The 22,934-nt window shown below is 52.0% G+C and overlaps 1 protein-coding gene across 3 annotated transcripts in view; it reads left to right on the plus strand.

Moving 5' to 3' along the window:
* The window catches only part of MASP1 (mannan binding lectin serine peptidase 1), a 23,107-nt gene extending 1,928 nt beyond the window's left edge, over window positions 1-21,179 (plus strand). The window contains exons 2-11 of one of the 3 annotated variants that reach the window (XM_015638319.2): window positions 665-890; window positions 7,517-7,694; window positions 7,954-8,085; window positions 8,537-8,733; window positions 9,018-9,165; window positions 9,662-9,780; window positions 10,637-10,715; window positions 14,981-15,118; window positions 16,094-16,168; window positions 18,621-21,179. In XM_015638319.2, the coding sequence (XP_015493805.1) occupies window positions 665-890; window positions 7,517-7,694; window positions 7,954-8,085; window positions 8,537-8,733; window positions 9,018-9,165; window positions 9,662-9,780; window positions 10,637-10,715; window positions 14,981-15,118; window positions 16,094-16,168; window positions 18,621-19,516 (2,188 nt within the window). In that variant the 3' untranslated portion in view covers window positions 19,517-21,179. Of the gene's footprint in view, window positions 1-664; window positions 891-7,516; window positions 7,695-7,953; window positions 8,086-8,536; window positions 8,734-9,017; window positions 9,166-9,661; window positions 9,781-10,636; window positions 10,716-11,526; window positions 11,784-12,351; window positions 12,898-14,980; window positions 15,119-16,093; window positions 16,169-18,620 lie in introns of those variants that run through there. The other 2 variants (XM_015638321.3, XM_015638320.3) reach the window with 2 other exon arrangements.
* Window positions 21,180-22,934: the final 1,755 nt, after the last annotated feature.

The raw sequence follows: 22,934 nt of genomic DNA on the forward strand, positions 1-22,934 counted from the left end.
AAGAAAAGAAAAGAAAAGAAAAGAAAAGAAAAGAAAAGAAAAGAAAAGAAAAGAAAAGAAAAGAAAAGAAAAGAAAAGAAAAGAAAAGAAAAGAAAAAGAGGTAGAGTGTAACATGCAGGGCTGCAAAGCTGAGGCCTGGTTCCATCTTTGCCCAGCTGCAAAGATGTTTATTGGGAGCTAATGATTCCAATTTGGCAGGATAAGGCTCAGCAGTAGTAGTAGTAATAATAATGATAATGATAATAATAATATAATGATAGCAGTTATTGTCATGATGCTTTCACTAAATCGATTTAGCAAGCATCATTATTTTATTAAGCATGCTTATGTTTATTCTTCCATTAAATGAAGATTTGCCCACCAGAGCTCCATTAGTTAACGGATGTGTTGCCAATGGCTGCTGCTGGGAAACACCAAGCTCCTGCTGGCACTTCTGGCTGGCTGGGAGCTCTGGAGGTGCCTTTGCATCACTTGTGGCACCTGTGGTACCCACCTTTCAAAGGGCCTTTCTCCTCATGGGGGCCACATGCAGATCCCACCTCCCAGGGCTTGCTCATGGTGCTGCACCTCCTCTTGCACGATCCACTTGGGAAAAGAGATGAGCCTTCCACAGGTATTGTCACTGCCAGAGTTTCATTTCATCTCCTCACGTGTGTGTTCCAGGTGCCCCCTGGCCTGGCCCTTCTGTGCCTTGCTGCTCTGCGTGGCAGATGCCGTGGAGCTGACAGACATGTTTGGGGAGATTCAGTCTCCCAACTTCCCCGACTCCTATCCCAGTGACTCAGAAATGACGTGGAACATCTCTGTGCCTGATGGATTTAAAATCAAGTTGTACTTCATGCACTTTGACTTGGAGTCATCCTACCTCTGTGAATACGACTATGTGAAGGTGAGCTGTGACATCTGAGGGCAGATGGTGGGGTACACAGCAGAGCAGCTTGGCCAGCTGAGAAAAAGTAGTGCTGGAAAAGCTGGGAACAAGACAGCTTTCCCCATTTTATTTGGCTCAGGAGCTGTGAGTCCAGTGGAGCACAGGGAGAACACAGGTAAGCTGGTAGCATCCATTAGACCAACAGTGAGCGGGACACCAGAGTCAGAGCTTACCCACAGAGGAACAAATTTCTGAAAGTATTTGGGCACCTAATTCTTACTGCACCCAATGGGATTTTCACACCTATGAGCTGATAAAACACCTGTGGCTAAACACCAGTTTGTGCCACTCTGATGCCAGCAAGGAGAACCCCTGAGCTGGGCACACTTTGTCACCCATGGCTGTGGGTGCCTCTTGCAGCCAGCCTGGATCCCTGGACTACACTTTGCAGGCTCTTGGGACACCCTGTCCAGCCCCATGGGAAGCAAAAGGGAAAGGTTAGACCTGAGCTTGAGGCTGCTATGGAGGTTTCCAGGGAGCTCTCATGGCAAAACCTAAAATATTTCAGTCTGCTTCACTGCTGGGTGGAAACCCACCCAAAACTCTGGTGGTCTCACACTGCAGTGCCCCAGAGAAACCTTGCCTTTACACCACAGGTTTCTTCAAGCCCTTCTCCTTCACATCCAGGACAAGGGCAGCTCTTCATATCTTTGAAAATGTTCAAGTGTGGTGCTCCTGGCAGACCAGCAGTAGCAAGCAGGTGCCTTCTAGGTTGCCTGACTGAACATACCTTACATCATCTCCCAGAACAAGCTCCACCCTGCCCCTCCACACAAGAGGCAGGTGGAGCTCTCTCCCAGGTCTGGAACCACAGAGCTTGGCCCTGGTGCTAGCTGCCAGACAGTTGGAATTATTGTTTTATTCTTGCCCTAAGAAAACAAAGCAAACATTTGTGTGTTTTTTCCTGTAGGATCTGTTGCTCCCTGCTTTAATTTCCCCTTTGTGCTGCCACTCACTCTGTTACTAACAGCTCTCATTGAGGTTTGATTAGCTCTTTCTGCTTCTTCTGGATCTTCTCCAAGCACAAGGGCCCAGGGACATATATAGAGATATATTGCTTTAAAACCCCAATAAGCTCAAGGAATGGATTTCTTGGAAACTTTCCCCATTCCAAGCTTTACCCCTCCTCCCACCCTTCACCCCTGCTCTTTTTTTCCTTTTTCATAAGGCTCTCTGTTATTTGGCCATGGTGCCAACTTGGCACCACAGCTCTCCCTGCCCCTGGATTTCCATAAGAAGGCGGTATTTTTCACAGGGATTTAGATCTCAGCTGTATAAATTTGCTCGGGGCTATAACTCAGCTTGCAGAGCCTCCACCACAGAATTACATTTGGAAAGTGATGAAAATGGATGGATTTCAGGAGATCCAGAGGTTACTCTGCCAGCTGAGGGTGCAATCTTGATGCTACTAAACCAATGGTTTAGAGAACATTAAGGAGAGCAGTGAATGACTCCGTGCCTCTTTTCCTTCTTGGGTTTGTGTGTCCAGCTCTGCCTGCACCAGTGCAAGGTGTAAAAACAACATCAGTCTCCTCTTTGACAGAGGCCACAGTGCATGGCTGTAGAATATAACTATAGACCTGGCACATACAGGTCCTTCTCTGTAATATTCTGCTGGTGCCAGTGAGGAAGCTCAGAAACGCAGGCAGCCCTCTGTGTTCCATGGTGCTCAATGGATTCCCCATCTATGAACTTGTACCACTGCTTTCTGAGCTCATGGGTAACTTTAATCTCTGCAGCACCACCTGCCAGAGAATTGGACAGGCTGAATATATTACTATATTCCTCTGTGTGTGTGAAGAAACAACTTGTTTGTTCAGGGTTTTCATCACCTTGGCTGCCATAAGAAGGAGGTTAAAAAGGGGCTGAGTAGATGGAGACTCAATTCAGGACAGGCAAAAAGCGCCTGTGCCCTGGCCTTTGCTGCCCACACTCCTTGGCTGCCCACACCAAGCTCTTAAGCACTATAGAAGCTCATCCCAAGTGGCAAGATCAGGGTGATCTGAGCTGTAAACCTGCACAGACCTCTGCCTTCAGGGTGGTCTGCAGAAGGGAACAGTTTCCAGAACTCTGAAACAATGGCTAATTAAAACAATAGCTGTTTATTTATATATATGCACATGCACACTTGCGTGTGTGTATATATATAGGAAGAATGTGGATCCTAAAGAAGTGCTCACAGCATGGGAGGCTTGTTTGTGCAAATGGGGATGGCAGAGAAGGGGAGATGCACTTCAGTAAGGAAGTGAGCCAGGAGGAATGGGAGGAGCAGCTATCCCCAAAATACCCACGTGGAGAAGCCCCCTATGCAGGTAGAAAACATCAGTCACACACTGGGAAGCCAAACTCTGGGCCTCAGCACATGGCATACAGCCTCTCCTCAGGTTTTGGATGGCTGCTGTCAGCCACCTGCCAGGTGCATGTGGACAGGGATGGAGCAGCCACCCACCCTGGGCTGCCCTCTTCCTGCTCCCTCCTTCTGCTGTGCTGCTCAGCAGGCTTTGCCCAGCTCTTCACCATCCACAGGGAAGCAGTTTGGGGGTTCCTCATTTGCAGAGGGTTTCACCATGGTTTGCAAGCCTGCAGCAATGGCCCAGGGCACCCAAAAAGCCACAGCCCTGACTAGAAAATCAGGTTAAGTGGCTTGTATAGTGTCACTGAGGAGCACTGTGGCAGGGAGATGGGCAATGAAATCATGGATTCTAAGGGGCCATCATGAGTAAATCCCCAAGCTTCCTCTAGACATCTGAACCTGGGGACCTGTCTATGAGGATTTGAACATTACTCAGTCAAGCCCTGGAATGAAATCAACCCTCAAGAGCTTGTCAGCTAGCTACAGCCAGCTCCTTGATTGGAATGAAGATGGGGGACACCCAGTCAATGAGGCACTGATGGGGGAATGCAGGATCAGGGAAAAAGCTTGTTTTTCATTCAGGGCACCACATGCCCAGCCTGGGGCTGCAAGAAGGGTGATCAGGACCCATGTACACCTTCCTCTGTTCAAACAAGGAGAAAAAGCACAAATCAAGGTTTTGCATGAACTGGGGGTTCATGAGGAGAGTATCCTCTTTTGGTCCTGTCAGCCAGCCCCAGCCAGAGGGTCATTTGTTCTATGGGAGTGTGGGGATTCAAAACTCCAAAAGGAGCACTTTGATCCCCAGGAGGCAGCTGGGAGAAGAGAGAGCCCAGGGCTCCGCTGCTTGTCTTCCCCATCCTGACAGCTCTCTACAGAGAGTGTCTGGTGGCACTGGCCATTCCCCTGTGCTGCTGGGGACAGTGCAGGGGGAGGAGGAAGACCAGGGTCTCTTTTCATCCCCTGCCTTGGTCTGTTTTCAGCCCCAGCCCCTTCAGGGAACAAGCCTTGCCCAGAAATAGAGCATGTGGGTGCAGCTGCCATGCAGGAGGGGACAGCCAAGCCAAATCCACAAGCATCCTTTGTCACCCATGGCAGGGCTGCCACCTATGTTCCCATGGAAATTCAGGGCAATTTCATGTTTGTGTATGAAAGGACCCTTGATGTATCTTGGGGAGAAGATCTCCAGGACACTGAGATGTAGGCTTTTGCAGGGGCTGTCCCTGTTTCATTCCCAGCACTCAGCAGCAGCTGCATTGTGAGAGAAAAGCCCCGTTGCTCTGGGTGTTGCCTTCTTGCCACTCTGCGGGGGCCACCATGCCCTGCCCTGGCTCCGAGCGTCTCCTCCCCATGTCATGTTCCCAGTGTCTTCAGCCCAGCGCTGCGATTTCTCTGCCTAATGAGCCATTTATATATATTACAAGTGGTATGTTTGGCCTTCATCAGTCCAATTAGTGCATTCCTGGAGGGCTGCAGAGGGGAGGCTGGTGGCGGCTGTGTTTCCGTATTGCCGACTGCCTGCTCCTCTCCGGCAGCAGACACCGAAGTGCCGGGCCAAATTCCCCTCGGTGTTTCTGGCATTTCATTAACCCCCTGGCTGCAGGAGGCACCTCCACAGCATCAGTGCTTCCCGGCATCCCCAACAGCCCAGCCCTGGGACAGCCTTCTTTTTCCTGCCAGCCAGGGCATCCCAGCTCCTGCCCCCAAGGGGGGAATCAATGTGGGGCAGAGAGGGGTCCCGCAGCTTGGGACACCCCTTAGACACAGCACCAGCCAAAATGCAGAGGCATAGAGCCATGGTCAGAGAGGGACTCCAATCTGCCTCCATCCAAAAAGGCAGAAGTCTTAATGAGGTACTGCGGATACAAGAAGAAACGGGGAAGACAGCAGGAGGCATTGGCAAGGGTAAATTTAAGGCATAAGGGTGTCGCTGTATTTTATTTTTCAAAGGAGGATTCTTTCAGCGTATTTTTATAGGGAATTTATCTGTGGCAATTGATATTTCCCTCAGGGACACATCTTCTCTAGTGAAAACGTCGACATCGTGACCCGAGAGAGAGAAACTCCAAACAAACAACCAGGATTTAATTACCAGCCTGCTCGCTGGATGTAAATGATCTACAAGAAAGTATACAGTCCCCAGCAGAAGCAGCAAATATTAACCAGGGATGATGACCTCTCTGTTTAGTTTACTGCTGAAGGGCTGCCTCTGCTCCCTGTGGCTGGGGCATGGGACCCATCTCAGATAAGGGGCTGTGGATACCTCCAGTGAGGAGAGCACAGCTCTCCCGGGGCCCATCCTGCTGCTCCAGGGCTGCATCCAGGGATGCTGGGGGCTGGCTGGAGCATCCTCCAGCTGAGACACAGGGCACTGGGAAGATTTTCCCGCACTTCAGGAATGCTGAACTGCAAGTCCTGCACTCTCTGGGGCTGAAGGCGAGGAATGGGAACCCACACGGTGGCTCTTGAGTCCTGGCAGAGGTGACAGCCCACCATCCCCACACAGAGCAGCTGGCTGGAAATTCCTCCTTCCCACAGGCTTCCGTAAGAAAAAGCATTTTCTGTGGAAGAGGCTGTGTCCCACGTGCTGGTGCAGCCAAGTCTGCACTTCAGGGCTGAAATGCCTTTTTCCTTCGCTTCTGGTGGTGGCACTCCCGTTTTTCAGTCTGAAACACTATTTCATTTCAAAACAATCTTTCAGATTTAAAAGCAATTCTAAAGCACCACAGTATATTTCAAAGGGATTGAAACCAGATGGAGCCCAAATTGTTTTCTTTTTTTGCCCCAGAATGCTGCTACAAAAAAAAAAAATTCAATTGGGTTTTTGTCCCCAAAGCAGGGAGCGTGTTTTTTCTCAAAATTCCCAAAATTTATCATCGGAAAGTGTCTCTCTTTTCTGGCCAGCTCCAGCTTGTATGAGAGGATGGAAAATATCTGGAGGCAATGTCAAGGCATGCTGAGTTGCCATTTCCATGTTGGCTTTCCCTGGTGTGAACGAGTTTCCGCCTGTTTGTTCAGCTCTGGGAAATTTCCCTTTCAGCCCCAGACCCTCCCCAGAAGGCACATCCTGGGGGTCTCTAGGTGCAAGGGATGGAGTCAGAGAAGGGTCTCATCTTGCTGAGGCCAAGCAAGCCAGGGACAGCATTCCAACACCTCCAGGACCCCATGGGCCCCCGAGCAGATGACTGTTTTCCCCAGGCATGTGCTGGGGGGCTGCGGACTTCATTACAGCAGCAATAGCGGTGGCTTGGCTCAAGCGGTGTGGGGCTGGCTGGTGGTGTTCATCACATTCCTCTGCCGAGGCTTATTCATATTCAAATCCCTTGGGGGAGAGCAGGCAGGGTGCTGGGAACAGCCCGGGAGAGGTCGGGGTTGAGACAGGGGTTGGGGATGGGATGTGTAGGAGCAGGAGGTGGATCAATGCTGGAGAAAACAGCCAGGAAAAAGGAAAGGAGAGGGTTTGCAGGGAAAACTGAAAGTTTTTCTGCCGGGATTACAGTGGTTTAAGGCACAGATAAGGCAGTGTTTTAAAGGGATGCACACAGAGACTACTGAATGTGCTGATATGACAATAGGGCACCCTGGCTCATCATTCCCATTCCTCAGCCCTCTGGGTGCATGGTCAGAATCCCAGCAGTGCCTGGAACCACAGCTCTGGAGCCAGACAGAGAGCCTGGGTGGGAGGGACAGGACCAAGCTTGTCCAAGGCAGCCCAGGGAACAGAAACAAATTACAGCTGCTGCTTTGAGCTGATGCAAAACCAATAGGCAGGGATTCCTCTAGGCCCCTCACACAGATGCTTGCTGTCTGGATCAGTGTTTGAGCCATGGGAAGAGGTGAGGGGAAGCATCTCAGGTACCACCAGCTCTGAGTGGGAATGACACAGGCAGCCCAGGGCTGATTTTCACACCCCTTCTTCTGTACTGCAGCCCCATGTCCTCATCCCACCTCCCAAATGGGCTCCCACCCTGCATCCTCCCCTTACACCCCCCAGCTCCTCCCTACATCCTGGATGCCACCTTCTCTTGGCATCTGCCTCAGAGGTGCCTCCAGGCAGAACAGGCAGACCTGAGTCCCTGTGCCCCATGGAGACACTGGGGAGTCCTGGCAGGGGACAGCCTGGGCAAGAGGCATGAGCTCCTGGACACAGAGGATGATTCCAATCCCAGCCTGACCTCCCCAGGGAACACACAGCAGGCTCTCTAGACTCACCCCTTCTTTCTGCTAACAGATTGAAACTGAGGACCAGGAGCTGGCAACCTTCTGTGGCAGGGAGACAACGGACACAGAGCAGGCTCCAGGGCAGCAAGTGATCCTGTCACCAGGGCCCTACATGGGGCTCACCTTCAGGTCTGACTTCTCCAACGAGGAACGCTTCACCGGCTTTGATGCCCATTACACCGCTGTGGGTAAGCAGCATTTGAGCCTGCAGGGCCAGATTGCTAGGATAGGACCAGATTCGCAGGGACCACATCCCAGGTCAGCCTTGGGTTCCCTGGCAAGAGAAGAACTCGTGTGCAGCCCTTGGGCCATGTGGGACTCACTGGGTGCTCATGTGACCCACCAGATGGGATAACAGATTTCTTGGTGTTGTGGCAAATGTCCCCATGAGGAATGACACGTGGACAGCTGCAGGGTGACCTGCCTTCCTTGTTAACTCCATTCTAGATGTGGATGAGTGCCTGGAGAAGAGTGATGAGGAGCTGGCTTGTGACCATTACTGCCACAACTACATCGGCGGGTACTACTGCTCCTGCAGGTTCGGCTACATCCTCCACTCTGACAACAGGACCTGCAAAGGTACCACGGGCACAGCCCTGGCACAGGGATGGGCACAGAGGGTCCCTGGGTAGGCATCACACCTACCAAGCACAGGCAAGACAGCACTTTTTTGCTGCCAGGAGGGATGAGGTGCTTCTTCCTCTATAAACCAGTAGTCTGGGACTCCTTCTCCCAGGGGCTGTGCTCCTCAGCTAAGCTCTATAGACCTCCTCAAGTCACAGAAATTAAAAGGTTTAGTCCCTGCTCTGAATCTGCATCATGTAGATTAGCTGGGACTAGCCCTCAGCCCAAGGCTTCTGTGCCATGAGCATATTTGGAAGTTGGCTGTGTGAGATTCTCCTTGCATGGACACATATTTGGGATCCATGGATCCACCCAACAGACCCCTCTCCTCTGGGAGGATTCCAGAGTATGGTCAGGGCTGGGACATGACTGTCAGGGCCCTGATGGAGCCATGGCTGTGTTTCAGTGGAGTGCAGTGACAACCTCTACACCCAGAGGAGTGGGGTGATCACCAGCGCCGACTTCCCCAGCCCCTACCCCAAGAGCTCGGACTGCCTGTACCGGATCGAGCTGGAGGAGGGTTTTTTCATCACCCTGGACTTCGAGGACAGCTTTGATGTGGAAGACCACCCCGAGGTGACCTGTCCATATGACCACATCAAGGTGAGCTGGGCTCTGTACACTCCACCTCTCACCTTTTATGTGCTCTGGTGGTGGGATCAAAATCACCCCAGTCCAAACAGAGATGATGGAATCAGCAGGAGCCCTGTGCTCTACTGACCCCATGTCTCTTACCACATCTGCTTGTGACTCTTCTAGCCAGCAGTGACCCTCTTTCTGTTCACATTCCCCCAACACATGGTGCTTAAACCCCACTTCAGCCCCATCCACTGGCCTCAGGGATCAAAGAGCCCCCTCCTATCACCCACTCATCTTTGCCTTGGCAGATCAAAGCAGGCCAAAAGGAGTTTGGACCTTTCTGTGGAGAAAAGTCCCCAGGACGCATTGAAACCCAAACCAACAGCGTGCAGATCCGCTTCCACAGTGACAACTCTGGAGAGAACAGGGGCTGGAAGTTGTCATACACAGCAATTGGTAACTCCTGCTGCTTTCCTCTGTTTTCTGGGCCTGGGAACAGGAAGGGCTTTATAAAGCCTGCAGGTGAACACCATGAGTTTAGTGGTCCGTGATCCTGTCTCCAGCAAGAATCTGTTCCAGAAATCATGACGGGGAAGGCATAAAATAACAAGGAGCCCTCCCTCCAAAGGGTTCTTTTTTACCCTACAACAACTGGGCTCTGAAACAAGACCATATTGTAAAGCAGAGCAATTTTGGGCAGGATAATTGCACAAGCTACTGTTATTAGCTCCCAGATTTGTAATGCTTAAAGCCAGAGAATTACAGACTGAAGAAAAGACATAGAGCCTCCATGCCTTCTAAAAGAGCCTGGCTGAGCTATGCCAGTGTAGACTTAGAGTGAAAGCAGGGCAGAGGTGCTCAAATTCTGCTACATGGGCTGGGTGGAAGAGCTGGGACTTTACATTTGCTCCATTTATTCCTCTGTTTAACTTAATTTGCTTTTTATTCAAAGGAAACCCATGCCCACTGGTGCAACCACCAATCAATGGGAAAATTGAGCCTTCTCAAGCCAAGTACACCTTCAAAGACCAGGTTGTCATCAGCTGCAACACTGGATACAAAGTGCTGAAGGTATGGATTGACAACACAGAGCTGGGAATATGGGTAGGAAGAAGAGGATACTTCCTCTGAAAGCCATTGCATCTCTGGCAGAGTGAACACAATCACACATCATCCTCACCCCCTTCCCAGGGGCAAGGAAAACATCTTCTCTGACAGCCAACACCTTTTCTTTCCAAAGACACAGAGGAAAAAAGGAGATAGCATTTCCCTGAGCCACCTCTCAGCATCCCTCCAGAGCCAGTAAACTCATAGAATGTCAGGCCTGGCACCTCTGCCAGAGAAAAGCTCAGCAAAAGCTCTGAGGCAGCTGCCAGGGCTCTGCCTGCCCCCCACCTCAGTGGGCACTGTCTCAGTAGCCCTGCAGAGGCCAGCCTCCACTGCCTGGGAGGTCCTCGGGGACTTGGGGACAGCTTCAGCGTGTCAAGGGGGGCAGGATTTTGGCAGGCTCTCTCTGGGAAACAGCTGAGAACCACAGAGAGAGTGGCTGACTCATGGGGTGGCTGTCTTCCTTCCAAGCCAGTAGCCCACTTTGACTTCCAACATGGACTTGGGTATTTCTCTGATCTCCTCCCAGTCCCATCCTCATGCAGAGTTGCCTCCTTACCCATCTCATCATTTACAGCAGGAATAAGTGACTCCAGTTCTTTGGCTTTCAGCATGCCACTGAGTTGCTGGCAGCAAGAAAACTCCTCAAGTTTTTCATTATGAATTTATTGCAATTTTTAGCTAAAAAAGCTCTCTTCCAGGGGATGCTGGATATAACTTGACTAAATCACCAAGAAATTCCCTTTTTATTGAGAGATTTGTTTCTTTGCCTTGAACATTGGTAAGGTTTTGTGGTTTTTTTGTTGGTACTTCTGCACAGGATAACGTGGAAAGTGACTCCTTCCAGATCGAGTGTCTGAAGGATGGCACATGGAGTAACAAGATCCCTATCTGCAAAAGTAAGGACACCCTTCCCTACCCTGCCAATGTCCTTTTCCTGCCAAAATCATTTCATGCTAATGGAAGCTGCCCTGCCAGAGTGGAGTTCCTTACTCAGAGACACGAACCCAGCCAGAGAGCCTACGTAACCCTGCAAAGCTCTTTTGGCTTTTTCTTGGATAAAATGACGGGGCTCAGGCCAAATGCCACGAGCAGGAGATTGGTGCTTTTATTTAGATTACTCATATAACTTGATTTGTGAGCCACTTTGCTGTCTCCCTGTCAAAGAAAGAGCAATCCTGGCTCTTGAGAATGGTCTCTGTCAGGTAAGCCTGGGACAATGTGGGATGATCTAGTTCTTGGTTCAAATTCCCTTTCCAGTGGAAGCCATTAAAATACAGGGCATTAGAGAGGTCCCAGGTACCAGCCTAAACTGGGCACTGCTCAAGTAAGTGAGTGGGGAGAGAAGAATGTCCAAATGTTTACAAACCTTAAAATGGGAGAAAAGGAAAGAAGAAAAGAAATGCCATTTGAAAGGTGATAATCTTCTTTCATCTAACCCAGTTCTCTCAGCTCGGGCTTGGGAGATGTACCTGATCACACCTTTTCCCTTTCCCCCAAACCTCTCAGAGCTCAGGGGGGCTCTCACTGCTACTCAGTGCTCTAAGGCTGGCCTGGAGAGGAGAAAAGCAGCAAACATGGTCAGAGATTGTCCCAGGTCCTTCCAGGAGAGGCAGGAGAGGATGCTGTCTAGTGGTGTTGGGATCCAGGTTCTCCTCATCTGGGCAGACTCTTTTTCTTTTAATAATATTGTGCATCTTACCTTGGCAGGAACAGTATATTTGGAGTTCTAATTCATGTTTTTTCAAGCCAAATGGAAATTGGGAGCCTCTCAGACTTGATAAATAGATTAATAACTGAAAGGTCTCCTTAAAAACCACTGGATTCAGTGATGCCTCTGCCCTACTGAGGAACTCTCCACCCCAACACTCTCACTACTGCAGATTCCTATTGATTTTATCCAGCTTGAACAGTGATCAGAGAAAAATTTGCATTGTCCAAAATTAGAACAAAATCTAGGTACTTTTAACACCATTTAAAAAAAAAAAATCCTTTTTCTTTTTTTCCTTTTTTTTTTTTTTTTTTTTTTGAGAAAATTTAAATTATTACCTGCATTGTTTCAGCTGGGTTGGAACTGTTTCCTTGTTTCCTTCTTGTGCAATATGACTCATCATACTAAATTTCTAAGACCTTTTTGGTCTTAGAAAAGCAAAGATGGCCCTAAATAGGCAATTTAGCCCTCCAGACTGCAAAGACTCCCACTTCCCCAGCACGTCTGTGAGAGGCAGGGCACAAACAATGCAGAAAATAGAAAATTTCTTAGCAAAGTGGATAAAATCCAGCTCCATAGCCTGGAGAGGCTAAACAGACACCTGTGTCCACTGCCCCCAGGTTGCCCTGGCTGCGCAGAGCGAAGGGGTCCCCAGCAGAGCCGTGGCTCCACTGGCATCCACGGCACCCTGGCACGGCTCACTGGGAGCTCATTAACGATTTCTGGTGTTTTGGGGGCTGGGTTTCCTGCATGTCTCTCTCTGCTCATCTACTAATTGGGCTTTCTCTCTCTGCTCTCCTCCTTCCCCTCTGCTTTCGGTGCAGCTGCAGATAGAGCCGACAACCAGACAGAGGGAAGAGCCGGCTCGGAGCAAGTGGCCGCGTGAGGCTGGCGCCGGCCGTGCCGCCCCGACGGGCAGCCTGTCTCGATGCCCCTCTGATCTGTCCAGTACCCAGGGCAGGTTCCCTTTCCACTGGCCTGGCTGCCAAATCCATCTCTGTGGCTTGTCTAACTGGCATGGCACTCTTAACCCCCACACCTGGTGCTTTCTTAACTCCGTCTCAAGAAGGGTGAAGGAAATTGGCGTCGAGTCCCCCTTTCCCACTGACACACTGCCCCACGGGAAGGGACCCCAGCTGGCCCCAGCACCGCTGCCTGGGGACCACGTGCTGCTGCCAGCTCCCAGCATTTCTGCATTCCTCCCTCTCCACTCGGTCTCCTGGGGAGCCTCAGCTCCCGCTCTGAGGCAGCCATGCAAGGATCGTGGCACGGCTGCCCGGTTGGTTGGTTGGTGGGTTGGATTCAGTCTCCCAATGCCCTTCCTCACTGGCCCAGTGTCACAAATAAGAAACACTCCTTCCTCTCCTCTCTCCAAGAGTCCTGGTGCCTTTCAGACCCCCCAAACAAGGATGCCTGGAGGATGGGTTGGCACCACTAGCCCTTTCCTGAAGGCACCGAGCCCTGGCACTGTGACAGGGGGATGGATGTTCCTCCATTTCCCCTTTGCTCCCCACAGCTGGCCTGGTAGAGGTGAGGATGGACCGGCCTCAGGCTGACTGCGGCTGAAGGAGGCCATAGCCTGGTATCTGGCTGCATTCACATCCCCAGGAGCCATGGGCACACACCCTGGACTCCCTGGGGCATTGGAGGCTCCACTAGGAGGGTGCTGGGATGTGGACCAGAGGCTGGGAAAGAAGGAGGAGGTGTGTGTTTGGGACATCAGTCCACTTCTGGTCCTACAAAGACAGAGATGCTAAATGCCCCTTTCCTGACGGAAAACTCTAGAAAGGCTTACAGAACGAATGCCCTCCCCTCACCCTGTCAGCAGGACCTGGGACACTGATGCAGCAACACCTCTCTACAAAGGTCCATTCTCCAGGCATCAGGCCTGCCCAGGTCTGAGGGACACACAGGGCTGTGTGGGCCAGTGAGTACTGCCTTGCAGCAATAAACAATCCCAGAGCAGAGATGCAGGCCAGGATGGTCCCCTGACATTCATTCCCTCTTTCCTGCAAGGAGACAGGTACACAGAGTCTCCATGCAGCCTGCCTGCACCTACACACTCATCCTATCACTTGCTGTCCCTACAGACAGTGGAGGGGACCCTGGTGAATAGTAAGCTGCAGTATTTTGCCATAAACCAGGCTTTTTTCACCCAAGGAATTAGGCAATCCCGAGCAGTGGCACATAGCCCTGGTTCCACCTACTATGTCTAGTGAATTCTCTCTTTGTTAGCCTGGATAAGTTAGGACTGCTGTCCTCATTCCCTTCACATCCATGGGAACCAACAGACCTCACATCATCCCTGATCCACAGGACCTGCTCACTGCAAAGTCACCATTTCCCTACTCAACCCCTCATCCTAAACATAGCAGAACCCAGCTCCACAGCACTGCATTTCTTGGCAGGATCAGACCCTGGCTCCTGCCCTCCACTGGGGCAGGTCACCCAGGATGGGGTAGGGGAAGGCTGCACAGCATCACCCAAATGTGCTGTCAACTGCCCATGTGGTAGGAAGGCTCAGGTCCAAGGAGGTTACCCTTGGATTTGGCAGATGAACCCTCCCACAGCCTGGGGTCCTCACTGGAGTATTTGGCACAAGCCTAATAGGGGGGACAAGCTGCAGGGAGAGGCTGGGCAGAGCATGCTGAGGGATCATGGGGAAAAAGGGACCCATGGGACAGGCCATGGGGAAGGGCAATGGCACCCCAAAAATAATCTCCCTCCGTCACACCCTTAGTCAAGACCACGGACTGGTGAAGCAGAGCCAAATCTGCTGATGTCTTGGGGGATGGAGCAGGTCTGGTCTCACCCACACATACAGGCCTCACCCCTGCCTGCAGACCAGCCAAGCCACACTCAGTGTCCTTCACAGGACAGCCAGGACCCAGGGTTGTTCCACCTGATCTGTAAATGCTCATCAGCACTGTTTGGTGAGCAGAGCAGGAAGGACAGGGCTGTGCACTCAGCAAAGAGGAGCACCCCAATGCACAGCTGGTGAATCACTGCCTGCCTCTCCCTGCACACCACTACAATGCAGAGACACACTGTGGGACCATCTCACAACAGACCTCACCTGCCAGAACAGGCTTCTCCTCTCACTGGTGTAGCAGAGAGATTCTGCACTACATTGAGGGGCTCCTGGGCCCGGGGTCTCCACCAGTGTGAGCAGTGTTGGTCACACAGCCTGGGGGTGGGACATGCTGCTGGTGTTCCACGGTGCCACTCATGCTCTGCCTGTGCAGGGCGGCCTTGGGAGGGTTTCACAGAGCCAGGCTGCCCTGCCAGGACAGAGCCTCCTGCAGTGCCATACAGAAAAGGGAGACAGCATTATACAGGCCCTTGGTCTGCCCTACAAGACCACCATCCCATGCCAAAGGCCAGCACTGCCTGACTGCTGGCTGGCTGAACACCCAGCACAGGGTTCAACCCCCCTTCTGTGTTGGCTTTCAGTTGCTGACTGCAAAGCGCCGCCGGAGCTGGAGCATGGCTTTGTCACCTTCTCCACCAGGAACAACCTGACCACCTACCAAGCAGCCATCCAGTACCACTGCCAGCACCCCTACTACCACATGGCCCCCAACAGCACCGGTGAGCAGTGGGGCCAGGCCACGTCCCCACGGCACAGTGAGGGTGGGCACATGGGATGCAAGTGGGGGGAGCTTGGGATGGCAGCTCCAGGGTGTTCTACAAGCAGCAGGCTGTGGGTGTAGTCTACACATACCAAACCCTTTGCCTGCCCTGCCTGGACTGCCAGACTGGACAAATCCTGCTCCACAACGAGGTAGGATGGAGTTGGCCCTGCTGGCCGCTTTGCCTGAGTATTTCACAGCCTCAGCAGAGCAGTGTGGGTGTTCTGCCTTCTTACCCTGCCATCTGCTCCCTGCAAACTACAGGATTTTCTGTCTCTGTGAAAGGAGGTGCTACTGGAGAGAGCACCAGGTCCAGCAGCCTCTGGAAGGGCGCTGCAAGGCTCATCCCAGCACCCAAATGTTCAGTACAGACAAAGTTGAACAGATAGCAGTGGGGTCATTTCAGACTGAGTTTATCCTGCCAGCCCCCTTGGTGCACAACTACAGAAAAACCACAAGGTGGTTTATCAAGCACCACAGTGCTCTGTACCCTCCAGACCCAGTTCTGGACAGAGGAAAGGGTGCATACGCAGCCCAGCCCTTCTCCCTTCTCCTCCCTCAGCAAGAAGCCAAAAGAATTCTTCACATTCTTGTCTCCCTGCTTTTATCTCCCTGCATATGGTCCCAGCATCACATAAGAATTAGCAGAATGGGCATTGGCAGCATTTTTATGTGGAGGTAGCTGCCAGCAGAGGCTGAGGCTATAGTACAGTCCTCCAGACAGCTCAAGGCAATGAAACGGAGGATGGAGACATGTCCCTGCATGGGGGCAGGGCTACCATGGCCCCCCGGGAATGGAACACTAAAAGGGAGGTCACTTCCTGCTCTGAAAAAGGGTTCAAAGGGCCCTGACAGCTGGGCAAAGTCTCCTCACTGGAAAGAACAGTCCCACATGCCAGGACCAGAGCCCAGCTAACACTTTGCTCTCTTCCAGCCACCTACACGTGCGATGCGTTGGGGCAGTGGAGGAGTGAGGAGCTGGGGACCAAGCTGCCATCCTGCCGACCAGGTACTGCTGCTGGCTGCCTGGTTCCTGCAGCCAGGGGTGACACGCAGGGACACGCAGGGAGGGGCTGCTGCCACGCTGCTCCTGGTGGCACTGCCAGCTATACATGCCAAGTGCCACAATGCATGGCCAGGAGGGTGGTGGGGACAGAGGCTATCTCAGCAGGCCCAGACTGTCAGGGTGCAGTGGTGGCACTGGGGTCACAGCCATCCCAGCTGTCTGGGCTCCCCAGACTCTCCCACAAGGAAACCAGCAGCCCACTGGCCATGTGGGTTATGTCCCTGGAGGTGGTTTTAGCCAAGAGCAGAACTTTACCTGGCTGTCATCCGCACTGGATGTGTACACATCCAGTAGCAATTATCACCTCTTCAAGCCTTCCAGAAGCTGCTTAATGGAAGGAAAAGTTCCAAGTCTTTGAGCAGTGGCAGAAATGTTTGCAGCCAGCAAGTTTCCAGGCCAGGCACCTGCTCGGGATTAAACAAAAGTTCTGAGAGAGTTTCTGGCTGTAGCCAAGCATGGGGCCAGGCTGGCTGGCACGTCAGGGGCCTGGAGGCAGCTTGGGTGTGGATTGTAATGGGATGTGCAGCAATGGCTCTCCAGAGGGGTGCAGGGATCTGGCTGCTGTGCAGCAGCTGCAGCTGCAATCACCCTGGGGTTCAGACACTGGCCCAGCCCCATGGAGGGTATCTGCTCTCCAGCCATGCTGAGACACTGCAAGGCTATAGGAAGGACTCCTAAGATTCCCTGCATCCCACAAAACTCCAAGACCAGGGCTCTGGCTGCTCTTGTTGTGGCAGCTGCTCTCTGCATTGCTGCTTGATGTTTCAGCCTGAACTAATTTGAGCCGGGAGCATACAGGGACAGCTTTGGGGCCATAGCTGCTTTCATGGGCCATTTCCAGGCCTTGTGATTAGTGACAGGAGTCAGAAAGACTTCAGGAAAATGGAAAATCCCAGAGAGAGGGTGACGCTCTCCTGAGATCGGCATCTGCAGGCAGCAGCTGGCCAGCTGCTCTTCAGATCTTCCCCTGTGTCTCACGCACCTCCCCATCAATAGGAGCTTCTCTTCCAGGCTGCTCCATGCCTGCCTCTGCCATTAGTGGGAGCATTTGCAGCCTGGTCAGCATTTTTGATATGTAATTTAATAGAACAAATATTTGGCTGGATGTACTTCCTCTAAAAGCATCTCCCTGGGACGGCTGTCAGCTTCAGTGCAGCAGAGCAGCTGGGCTGGGACCCAGGAATTCGTTTCCTGAGCATGTTTTCTATTCCTTTCAGCACTGGGAATGACAGAGGTGCGGAGCACATGCAGAGACACATTCACTATGATCCCTCCATGCTAGAGTAAATGTTTCTAGAGACAGACCCCAGCCTCAACAAATCCACATTATCATCTTCCAGTGCTCCTGCCCTGGTTCCAAGACTGATTCTCACCCTGACCCCACCACCTTGAGGGGTCAGACCCTCTGTTTGTGAGGCTTTGCATCCTCCCCTCACAGCACAGGTGGCATTGAGGCAGCCCCAGCAGTTTCCATGGAGGATATGGGGTTTTTTTTCAGACTGAGAGGGATGAGACCAGCACCTGAGTTGCTGTGGTTCAGGACTCTTCCAGATGTAAGACAAGCCCAAATGGACTCCCACAACCTCCCAGTGACATCAGCATCCCCAACCCACCTGAGAATCCCCCTCCACAATGCTGCCACAGGCAGGAATCAGCCCCACCACCAACAGCCATGTCCCAAGGCTTTAGATCCCTGGGGACAGGACTGTCCCTCCCCACCCTGTCCATCTTCTTAAAGCCACCTTCAGCATCCTGATTCCCTCAGTCTTCCTAACACCATGTCTAGATAAAGCTCCTGCAAGCAAAGCAGGCACCATGTCAGGGCTCTTCAGGCGTTAATTCTGGGTCTGTTGAAGAGCTGAGCAGAGAGGGTCTGGTTTTTTCTGGCTGTCAGAATTGTGAGTGATGAGATGCAGGAGTAAAGCCCATGGTGCTAGGCAGCATCCTATGACCAAGCCTTCTCCAGCCACAGCAGCTCCAGGAGGACAAATGCCATGGCTGTGAGAACACAGACCTCATGACAGGTCTCAGAGTGAGGGGTGAGACTGGGTTGATGTCAAGCTCCCACCATCATTCCCCTGGGTCTCTTGGCACACTGAGCAGGAATCAGGCAAGTGCCTGAAGGGTCTGGGAAGGGCTGGGTGAGCTCACAGGTCACAGTGAGGCTACAAGATTACTCATTTGGCCTTTCTGCTTCTTAAATGGTGTAGATCTAGCCAAATCGCTCCAGAAACTGAAAATTGAAAGAAAAACAAAACCTAAAAGGACAAAAGAGAGTGTTTGGTTTGAAGATAACCACATGGCATAACCTACAGGGCTTGTTTTTGGGGTTTTTTTTCATTTGTTGCCTAAATAAATAAACTGGAAGTAACCATCCTGTCCCTTCTGTCCCCAGTGTGTGGCCGGCCAGCTCGTCCTCTGCCCGGCATCATCAAGCGCATCATCGGCGGGCGGAACGCGGAGCCCGGCTTCTTCCCCTGGCAGGCCCTGATTGTGGTGGAGGACATGTCCCGGGTGCCCAACGACAAATGGTTCGGCAGCGGGGCCCTGCTGTCAGAGTCCTGGGTGCTGACAGCCGCCCATGTGCTCCGGTCCCAGCGGCGGGACAAGACCGTCATCCCCGTCTCCAAGGAGCACGTCACCGTCTATCTGGCCCTTCATGACGTGAGGAACAAGATGGAAGCTGTCAACAGGACGGTGGAGAGGATCATCCTCCATGAGGAGTTTGACATCCAGAACTACAACCACGACATCGCGCTGGTCAAGCTGAAGGAGAAGGTGACCATGGGGAAGTATGTCATGCCTGTCTGCCTGCCCCAGTTTGAGCACGAGCTGGAGGGGCCTCACCCCAACACCCTGGGGCTGGTGGCTGGCTGGGGGATCTCCAACCCCAACATCACGGTGGATGAGATCATCAGCTCAGGCATGAGGACCCTTTCTGACATCCTGCAGTACGTCAAGCTGCCCGTGGTGCTGCACGCCGAGTGCAAGACCAGCTACGAGTCGCGCTCAGGCAACTACAGCGTGACCGAGAACATGTTCTGCGCCGGCTACTATGAGGGGGGGAAGGACACTTGTCTGGGAGACAGCGGGGGAGCCTTTGTCATCCAGGACCCAGGAACACGGAGGTGGGTGGCCCAAGGGCTGGTCTCATGGGGTGGCCCGGAGGAGTGCGGCAGCAAGCAGGTGTATGGTGTGTACACCAAGGTCTCTAACTATGTGGACTGGGTGGAGCAGAAAACAGGCTCCTCAGAGAGATGGACACTTCTGGACCCAGAGCTGGAGAGATGAGTGACTAAGCAGCCTGCTGCCACCGTGGCTCCCTTTCCTCTTGTTGTTATTGTTTAATGTGCTCCAGACTCGGGTCTTTCGCAAGCAATAGCCACGATACTCCATGCATGCCAAGCCCTTGCCAGGTCATTTGTTTCGCTTGGTCCCCCATCCCTTTGCTTGTGTTCTTAGGAAATGCTTGCTAGGGAGCTGGAGGGAGGGGGCAAAGGACAGGATCTCAGCTGGTGTCCTCCGCATGTGCTGCCCATCTGCAAACCTCACCCACACTCCAGGGAACTGCCCTTTGAGCCAGGAAAAAGGCACAGCAATTGAGGCAGCGTTTCCCTGACACCAAAGCTTTGTACCGTGCACAGGGAATTTGTCTCTACCCCCAGGACTCTCCAGCCAATTCTATCCATCAGAAGATGCAACTACAGAGCTTCAGATCCTATGGACAGTGCAGGAAATCCACGTGGGCAGGCCTGGGCCTCACAGGTTCCCCATGCTGGTGAGCCCCTTTTCTGTGCAAGGAGTAATGAGAGTCCTAGGAGTTTGCCATTATTTTTATATACAAATAAAAGTCCCTTCCTGGTGGCATCTCAGGTGATATCCACCTGGCCCCAAAGATGTGAGGATGCATCCACATTTAGCCCTAAACTTCAGCCGTGGCTGCCAAGACAGCACCAGCCCAAACAGGATACCTGTATCCCACCAGGTGGGATGAGTGACCCACAGAGGACACGAGGACACGGAGCAGGGTTTGGACTCAGCATCACCCTGACCTCCAGCCACAAAAATTTCTCCAATCCTCTATCACTTGAAGCCCTCTCTAGTCCCACCCTGAGATTAGTTCTGTGGTTTCCAGCCACAGCAGACCTCCCAAGGAAAGTTTTCCATTACAAGACAGCTTCACATTGGCTGTATCTAATACTTATTTTCAGCAGAATAATTTCATATAAAACATTCTTCCTTGGCTTTCATCTCTTTCTCAGGGGCCTGGTTAGTCCTGCATGACAGTTTATTCATTCTTGCAAGAACCTAGTCCCTTTTAACTGCTTTTGAGGCCACTGATCTAGCTGATTTACAAGTTACCAGTGATATTCAGTGTTTGCTCATGGCTCTTGTGGCCTATTGCAGGTGTCCAAATCCTTCTAGACTGACTCAAACCCATCAAACACACCAGAAGTATTCATATCTCCCCAGCTTCCCTCCATGGCCCATGCAGACAAGTCCCATCAAGGAACAAGGTCAGGTGAGCTGTCCTTCCTTCAGCAGGGACACCTTTTGCTCTATTTGCCAGCAAAGCCCTCCTACAGCTGTAAGCAACATGCAAAAATTACCTGCTGTGCTCTCTACGTGTCTGTAGCCTCCTTCAGACCTTTCTTTCTCCTCCTCCTCCTTTGGTTTTTCCATGAAAGGAAGAAGCCAACAGTGGATGAACCATTCTGACATTTTGCTATTATCCAAAAAGCCGTTTGTAGAACTTGTAGAGGAGCAGAAGGCCTAAGGATGGTTAAACTTGCAGATACACTATGGACTGTACTCTTGGCTATGTCATGTAACTGCAAGGTATTTTTTAATATATATGTATTTCTTTTTTATATATATATTACATTCTGTAAAATATCTGATGGTTCTCTCAGTCTTCCTCCTGAGAACAAAATAAAACTTTTGTATGTACTGAGCTTATGCCCCGTGGCTTTTATTCCAAGAGGAACACGGTCAAGTCTGGTTGCTGATGTCTGCTATGCACGCCTGCACTCCCAGGAGAATCCTCACACCATCCCTCACTCCGACGGCTGCTCAGCCTTGGCCTGTGCAGCTTCTTGGGTTGAGACAGACCCTGAGCAGCCCCTGAATACAAATCACAAAAAAAGGGCAACAGAGGAGGACCTGCCTTCAATTATTTATAGCCTTAGCACATCACTGAAGATGGGGGTAGTGGCAGGAGGAGAGGGCTGCAACCTGTTTGCTGAGAATAGCAATTAAGTCTGAATTCAATTGACATGAGGAAAAAAATATGAGGTGTGTTTTGCTTTAATAGATGTGAAAAATCAGCCCATCCTCACTAGTTGTTGGACTGAGAACATGTCCTCACAGCAGAGGACCTGCAGGGAACTCAGATGTAAGCTTGAGGCAGGGACAAAACTCTGCCAGACATCTCTGTACCAGAGACTGTGAGAATCTACACTCTGGAGGGAGATTAAAATAATGGGGACTGTTTCCTCCCTTGTGCCTGTATCCAGGGCTGGGAGCTGGGTTATTGATCCCTATTTTCCAATGGCACAGAACTGAAAAACAGCACGAGGCTCCTCTGTTTTGATGGCAGGGAGGAGGTCGGTGGGTTTGGCTCGCTAACACATCCAGAGACATCATAGGAGTAAAGGAGAGGAGAGAGAAAAAGCAAAATAAAGGCACGGTCCCCTGAGCATTAAACCATCGCCTGTAGGATCTGAGCCCAGACAGCCCTGGGGCACATTAAAAAATATTGCTGTCCTTTAACAGATCACTGGTAAATACACTCTCCCCGCCTCCCGTCAATAGCTTTGCCGGGAAATCCCCGGGCCAGCCCAGCCCTCGCCCCCTGCTCACGGAGCTGCGGCTGCCGAGCGCCAGCCCCGAGCGCCCCTCGGGCTCTGCGGTGGGCTGGAACAGGCAGCCGAGGAGAAAAGGGAGACCAACAATGGGCTTTGCATTTCCTGGCACCTCGCAACCTGCCAGAGTGCTGAGAGCTTCTCTCCAGGGAGACAGGCGCGGAGACAGCTATTTATCAGTCTGCCTGTGGTGGAGAGCCAGCAAAACATCCCTGGGTGAAGTTTTTGGCTGTCCCCGGCTGCGAGCACCAGGCGCAAGCTGAGAGTTGCTGTAGCAGAGCCCAGTCTCAAAGAGACCAGGGGGACAGACAGGACCTGCACAGAACCCACAGGGAGAGCATCCTTCTTCTCTCATCCCCTGGGATGGGCTCGCTGTTCCCATGACAGCTGGGGGCCTGGCCAGGCCAGGAGTGCTTGCTCTGAACCCCAAAAGTGCCAAGAGCCACAGAAAGCAGAATTTTGAAGGCAGTTTGCTAAGAAACTAGTAATGGGCATGTTGGAAAGGGGTATCCTGGAAAGGACCCCAAAAATGAAGCCATGGCTGAGAAGCCCATGCATGCACAGGTGGCTCTGAGTACAGGAGAGGAGATGAAGGGGCTGCATGAAGGAGGGGACATGCTTGCACAGGATGAGGACACAGGCAGGCAAGAAGGCAGCGGCAAGGAGGAGACCAGGGAAAAAGGAGCATATTCACACAAGGCCGTGGATGGGGGAGCCCGGCGGTGTGTTAGAGACTTGAAAGAGATAGGTCTGCTCTTGTAAAAGAGCAGAGAGACTCAAGCAGGAAAATACCAGACTAGCAGACCAAATCCCCTGCAGGGATGTAGTCTCCACCAGAGTTGGTA

This window comes from Parus major, chromosome 9 (assembly GCF_001522545.3).
Source record: "Parus major isolate Abel chromosome 9, Parus_major1.1, whole genome shotgun sequence".
Classification (NCBI taxonomy): Eukaryota; Metazoa; Chordata; class Aves; order Passeriformes; family Paridae; genus Parus; species Parus major.